General features: G+C 40.3%; 1 protein-coding gene across 1 annotated transcript in view; it reads right to left on the bottom strand.

Moving 5' to 3' along the window:
• Positions 1 to 286: 286 nt before the first annotated feature.
• cirsr (corepressor of RBPJ and splicing regulator) overlaps positions 287 to 7,396 on the bottom strand; it is a 60,337-nt gene continuing 53,227 nt past the window's right edge. The window contains exon 9 of the mRNA XM_078552073.1: positions 287 to 1,235. Coding sequence (XP_078408199.1) covers positions 545 to 1,235 — 691 coding nt within the window. The 3' untranslated portion in view covers positions 287 to 544. The remainder of the gene's footprint in view (positions 1,236 to 7,396) is intronic.

The following is a 7,396-nucleotide window of genomic DNA, read 5'->3' as shown; positions in this document are numbered from 1 at the left end:
GGCTATGGAATGCACTAATCAAGCACACAATTAAAGCATAGACTATGTTAACATTTAACAATGGGTCAGGTAGATTGTGGCAAGAAAGGAAATAGATCAGCACATTTCATTGGTTGAGCTAAATACTTGTTTCTGTGTTGTAATTTCTAGGTAATTCTATATTTCTCTTGTTTCTGAAATTATGGGTACTTAACAGGAGAAATTTGAAGGAGGCTTACAAACAAAATGTAGGGAAACGTGATCAGCATAAGAGGACCTAATATGCAAGGAAGTTGTTCATAAATTTGGAGAATAGGAGAAAATAAAGGAAGGTTTATTGACTGAGTCATTTGTCTTTTGTTATAGACTTTAAGTAATCAAATAATACAGGAGAATACATAAGTCTCAAACTGTTAGTGACTGTGTGAAATAAAGTTATAAAACAATCAGAAAGTGTCATAAACCAGGCAAAACTCTTTACAGCATGTCTCAACTATTATCAGACAATAGAAAATACAAGTCCTTTGAAATGAATAGAGAACAGCCAAAGACTTCAATTTTATGTTCAATCTCTTAAAGCATGTCCCTCCCTTTTATTCTTATCCTTATTATCTCTTATGTAATGCACATCCCTGCTATTGCTTTCCTTACGATGACTTCCCTGATTACCACTCTCTTTACTTTGCATCTGCTGGTGTACATTGATGGTTCTAATCTGGTCCTTGCTATCTGTCCTGTTTATCCAATCTTTCTCTGCACTCCGGCTTTTGCTCACATGTCTCCCATCATTATACTTTTCTCTGCTGTGACTTATACTTTGTTTGTCCTTTCTTTTTGTTCTTTCATGTGCATCTCTACTATTGCTTCTGCTTCGATCATTTTGCTCCCTGTCCCAACTGGCGCTGTGGCTCATGTCACTTTTATTTCTGCTTCTGCTACTTTTTTTGTTAACATCTGCATTCTTGTCTTCATGCTTGAAATAACTGCTTGAATGCGTTCTGTTGAATTTTTGTTTGTAAGTCTCCATATGTTCTTTGGAACTGATATTACCATCCGATGATGTGTCCCTTTTCCGTTTCAGATATTTGTTTTTGCTGTGTGTGTCTCTTTTTTTCTCAGTTTCAGAATCACTTTCACTAAAAGAGCTGATGGTGGATGATCTGCTTTCTTTTTTCTTATGTTTATCTTTAGTTTTCTTCTGTTTTTGCTTTTTCTTTTTTTCTCGCTTTTTCTTTCTTTCAAGATGGTCAAGTTTCCTTTGCAAAAAAAATTTAGATCAGCACATTTTTTCAAAAACATACTCATGAAAAAATGCAATCTGTAGAACGTTTCCTCAAAAAGCATCTTACTTTTGGACACACTAAGTGAAAAACGATAATCAAAAGATACTAATATATCCGAAGAGATACTAGGAATATCCTTGCCATCTGACAACTTGTTTGAAGTGAAACTTCATGCAACACAAAGTTAACCTCCGAATCAAAATTCTACATTTCAAAATTTGAAAAACCTAGATCATGTAGCTGCTAAGCATGCTGCCCTTTGAACTCTGTAACCTGTTTTTCAATCCAGCTCAGACCGATAAGATTAAAGTCTTTTTTACTGGTTCCTAGGATCCTATGAGAAATGGGAGCTCGGGTACTGGCAATCCTAGCGCTGGTGTGTCTTTGGCAAAAGAATGACTCCAAATCTGGCAGCATAGCTATAATGGTGTGATAAGACGGTTTAGAAAATTAGATTATACTGGGCCAAGGAGCATCCCTGCTGCATCTGGCTTATACTATATCTGAACTTCGAGCAATAAAATTGGTCGAAGTATTAAATTATTTAGGGCTGATGTGCCTCATCTTCATGGCAGAGAGAGAAAAACCAAAAAAAAAACGACACCTAGTTACTAGTGTTCTAGTCCCCCAAAATGCAACAGATATGATAGATACGATTAAAAAAAAAACTGGCTGGCAGCTCTGAGACGTGACTTCCTGTTGGTGGGGACGGAAGGCAGGACTTTCTGTTGCTGAGGGGCAGATGACCCACCTCCAGCCAATCAAGTCCCCAACAATGTAAAATCCCCTCATTGCCTTCATTTTAATTATTCAATTAAACAAGTCAATTTGATCACGAGACCACTCACCCCTTCTCCTCCCTCTCAGAACCATGATAGGGATTTGTTGGATTTTAGTCCCTTAAGTTTCTCCCCTTGTCCTCACCGTCACCTCCCCGCCCCCAGTCTCCACATTCAATGGATCAATATCTGCCAATTCAGGCACCTCTAGCATGATGCCACCACCAAACACATCTTCATGGTTTTTCTGTTCCTGGGGCTGAGTTAAGTCTTTAGTTTCAAAGCATATAAATACAGCCCTCTCAATTAGACTTAGTACTTCAGTGTGGCTTTGAACAAGAGTGCTGGGAGTTGGGTGAGGGAGGAAGTTGGGTGGAGAGAGGAAGGAGGCGCTCCTTTGCTTCTTCTAACCTTTTCACCATGTAGGAATTGGTTCTTACTCTACTACAGAGGAAGAAGCTAGCTGTCAGTGAGTATTTGGTAAGTGGTTAAGGTCTATTCTATTCCTAATGTCTAAAATAGTATATGAACTGGTGGTAAGTTTAATAAAATATATAATATAGGAAAATAATTAATTGAATAAAATAATTACACATTAAGGATGGCAAGACAGGTGATGTGTCATGGCTGCAACATGTGGTAGCTCCTGGATGCCATTGTGATCCAGGGCAAATGTGCCTGAAGTGTTTGTGGCTTGAGGAGCTTCGGCTCAGAGTCATTGAGCTGGAGGCTGAGCTGCAGACACTGCAATGGGTCAGGGAGGGGAAAGTTACCTGGACACTTTGTACCAGGAGGCAGACACAGCACTTAGGACACTTCTGATTTGGTCAGTGGTCAGGGACAGGAGGGTGTGATTGCAAGTGAGGCAGATAAGGGGACCCAGAGAGGAGTGCAAAGCCTGCAATTGTCTGACAGATTTGAGGTTCTTTCAACTTGTTTGGATGAGAGTGGGGGCTGCAGGATAGATGAACTGACTAGCCATGGAACTGTGGTACAGGAAGCAATTCAAGTGTGGGGAGGAAAAAGGAATGTAGCAGTAGTAGGGGGACAGTATAGTCAGAAGGATTGACACTGTTCTCTGCAGCAAAGAGGGAGTCCAGGGGGTGGTGTTTCCTGCCTGGTGCCAGGGTTTGGAACATCTTAGGGCTGGAGAGGAACTTGCAGTGGGAGGGGAGGATCCAGTTGTCATGGTCCATGTAGGTACCAGTGACATAGAGAGGACAAGGAAAGAGGTTCTGTATAGTCAGTATGAGGAGCTAGGCATCAAATTAAGAAGCAGAATCTCAAAACGTATTAATCTCTTGATTATTACCTGAGCCATGGACAAACTTGCAAATGGCAAATAAAATTACAGAAATGAACGCATGGCTCAAAGACTGGTGTGACAGATTGGGTTCCGGTTCCTGGGGCACTGGCACCAGTACATGGGAGAGTGAGGTCCTTACCATTGGGACAGTCTACACCTGAACCATGCTGGGGCCAGTGTTCTAGCAAGCCGCATAACTAGGGAACTAAATAGCGGGGGCAAGGGATCAAATTTGGGAAGATGCGGTAAACCAAAGAGTAGAGACAAGGTAAGAAAGAAAGGTACTAATATGGGAAATGATAAACAGAACAAACTGCGAAGGGACAGAGAGCACAAATCTAAGAGTAAATCAGCAGATAAGACCAGAGGTTGCAAAAATAATAAAAGAACAAAACTAAAGGCTCTGTATCTGAATGCACATAGCATTCAAAACAAAACAGCTGAACTGATAGCACAAATAGAAGTAAATAAGTACGATCTGATAGCTATCACAAAGACATGGCTGCAGGATGATGTAAATTGGGACCCGAATATTTAAGGGTACATGACATTTAGGAAGGACAGAAGCTATGAAAAATTGGAGGGGTAGCTCTTAATTAATGATGGTACTGGCACAATAGAGAGGGATGACCTAAGTTCAGGATACCAGGATATAGAAGCAGTTTGGGTAGAGATGAGAAGTGATAAATGCAAGAAGTCACATGTGGGTGTGATGTACAGGCCCCCTAACGGTAGCCACACTGTAGGACAGAGTATTAAGGATGAAATAATGGGGGCTTGTCAGAAAGGTATGGCGATAAACATGGGTGATTTTAATCTACATATAGGAAATCTGGAAATATCAGATGGACAAAGGCAGCCTAGATGAAGAGTTCATAGGATTTTTTTGGGATAGTTTCTTAGAACAGGGCGTTCTGGAGCCAGAGAGCAGGCTTTACTAGACCTGGTATTGTGCAATGAGGTAGGATTAATGACCTCAGAGCAATGATCATAACGTGGTTGAATTTTATATTCAGTTTGAGGGAGAGAAGAACGGGTCCAAGACTAGTATTTTAAACTTAAATAGGGGCAATTATGAGGGCATGAAAGCAGGCAAATTAGGTTAAGGGATAGGTCAATAGAAATGCAGTTGCAGACATTTAAAGGGATATTTCAGAATATTCAGGATAGATACATTGCAACAAGAAAGAAAAATTCCAAGGGGAGGACCCACCACATGTGGTTAACTAAAAAACTTAAAGAAAGTATCAAACTTAAAGAAAAAACCTATAATTTTGCGAGGATAGGTGGCAGGTCAGAAGCTTGGACAGAATATAAAAAAACGCAGAGAATAACTAAAAAAATTAGAGTACGAGAGAAAGCTAGCTAGAAAAATAAAAACATAGTAAGAGTTTCTACAGTTAGTTAAAAAGGAAAACAGTTAACAAAGCAAGCGTTGGTCCTATAGAAAGTGAGTCTGGGGAATTAATAATGGAAAATAAGGAAATGTCAGATGAATTGAACAAGTATTTTTCATTGGTCTTCACTATAGAGGATACAAGGAACGTCCCAGAAATAGCTGTAAATCAGGAAATGGAAGGGAGGGAGGAACTCAAGAAAATTACAATCACCAGGGATGCGGTATTGAGTCAATTGTTGGAGCTGCGGGCTGACAAGTCCCCGGGTCCTAATGAACTTCATCCTAGGGTCTTAAAAGAAGTGGCTAGTGAGAAAGATGATGCGCTGGTTTTAATTTTCCAAAATTCTTAGATTCGGGGAAAGTTGAATTGGATTGGAAGCTAGAAAATGTAACTCCTTTATTCAAAAAGGGAGGGAGGCAGAAAGCAGGAAACTACAGGTCAGTTAGCTTTAACATCTCTTACAATCATCTTTAACATAGGGAAAATGTTAGAAGCTAATTTTTATGTCTTGGGTCTATGAGTTCACGAGTTGAGTAAACTCGAATTGCACCCCTTCATATACACCTGTTAGTTGATGCTCACCATCAATAACGGAGAGAGACTGACATAAGAACAAACTGCGATTGTTTACTGCAACAGAAGGCAGAGTACTAAATCCTTGTGTGCTCCCACAACCATCTCCAGCTCTAGTCTTACAGTTAACCTGTAGCTCACGCTGTACAGTGATTGGTCAGTACTGTCACATGGTTAGTCCACTTGCATTTTATTAAAGGTAAATGGTATTCCACTTTACCACACTATTGTTAAAAATGTTATAGCAGAGTACTTAGATAAATTCAACGCAAAGTCAACATGGTTTTGTGAAAGGGAAATCATGTTTAACCAATTTATTAGAGTTATTTGAAGAAGTAACATGCTGTGGATAAAGAGGGACCGCTGGATGCACTGTACTTGGATTTCCAGAAGGCAATTGATAAGGTGCCATGTCAAAGGTTATTGTGGAAAATAAAATTTCATGGTCTAGGGGGTAACATATAGGCATGGATAGAAGATTGGCTAGCTAACAGGAAAGTGAGAGTAGGCATAAATGGGTCATTTTCTGGTTGGCAAGATGTAACAAGTAGAGGTCCTAGCACTGATACACAGGGATCAGCTTTTACAATTTATATAAATGGCTTGGATGAAGGGACTGAAGGTTTGATGGTTAAATTTACTGATGATACAAAGATAGGTAGGAAAGTAAGTTGTGAACAGGACATAAGGAGGCTACAAAGGGATATAGATAAGTGAATGAGTGCAAATCTGGCAAATGGAGTATAATGTGGAAAAATGTGAAATTGTTCATTTTGGCAGGAAGAATAAAAAAGGAGCATATTATCGAAATGGTGAGAGATTACACAGCAGAGATGCAGAGGGATCTAGGTGTCCTAGTGCATGAGTCACAAAAGATTAGTAAGCAGGTACTTAGGAAAGCTAATAGAATGTTATCGTTTATTGTGGGGGGGAATCGAATACAAAAGTTTACAAAAGATAATGCTTCGGTAATACAGGGCATGTGAGACCGCATCTGGAGTACAGTACTGGCCTTCTTATTTAAGGAAGGATGTAAATGTATTGGAAGTAGTTCAGAGAAGGTTTACCAGACTAATACCTGGAATGGGAGTGTTGTCTTTTGAGGAAAGGTTGGACAGGCTAGGCTTGTACCTGCTGGAGCTTAGAAGAGTAAGAGGCGACTTGATTGAAATATACAAGATCCTGAGGGGTCTTGACAGGATGTGGAAAGGATGTTTCCTCTTGTGGAAGAATCTAGAACTAGGGGTCACAATTTAAAAATAAGGGGATCGCCCATTTAAGACAGAAATGAGACTAAATTTTTTTTCTCCGAGGGCAGAGAGTCTTTCGAACGCTCTTCCTCAAAAGACAGTGGAAGCAGAGGCTTTGAATATTTTAAAGGCAGAGCTAGATAGATTCTTGATGAGCAAGGGGGTGAAAGGCTATCAGGGGTAGATGGGAATGTGGAGTTGAGATTGGGAATGCAGAGTGGAGGTTACAATCAGATCAGCCATGATCTTGTTGAATGGCAGAGCAGGCTCAAGGGATCAAGTGGCCTATTCTTGTTCCTAAATCGTATGTTCATATGTTCCTCTTCCCTCCCTTTTCAGTATTCCAAGAGAACAGTTTCCACTGTAACACCATGGTCCACTCCTCAAATCACTCCATCAGCCCCCTCCCCCTTCCCGCACAAATAGACCTGCCTATTTAGCTCCACCCTTCTTACTGTCCAGGACCTAAAATACTCCTTCAATGTGAACCAGCAATTTACTAGAACTTCTTTCAATTTAATATGCTGTACTGGCAGCTCATGATGTGGTCTCCACTACATTGGAGAGACGAAACGTGGATTAGGTGATGGCTTTGCAAAACACCTCTGTTCAGTCTGTAAGTGTGACCTTAACTTCTGATCAACTGTCATTTTAATTCTCCAACCCACTTTGATCGTACTGTCCTCAGTCCCTTCCACTGTTCCAATGAAATTCGACGTTAGTTTGAGGAGCAGCACGTCATCTTTCAATTACACACCTTTGAACTCAACTTTGAGTTCAACAATTTCAGATCATAATCTCTGTTCCCATTTTTTGGGGATCCTGC

The sequence above is a fragment of the Cetorhinus maximus genome, chromosome 11, assembly GCF_964194155.1.
Source record: "Cetorhinus maximus chromosome 11, sCetMax3.hap1.1, whole genome shotgun sequence".
NCBI classification, from domain to species: Eukaryota; Metazoa; Chordata; class Chondrichthyes; order Lamniformes; family Cetorhinidae; genus Cetorhinus; species Cetorhinus maximus.
This window is presented reverse-complemented; position numbering and strand designations above follow the sequence as displayed.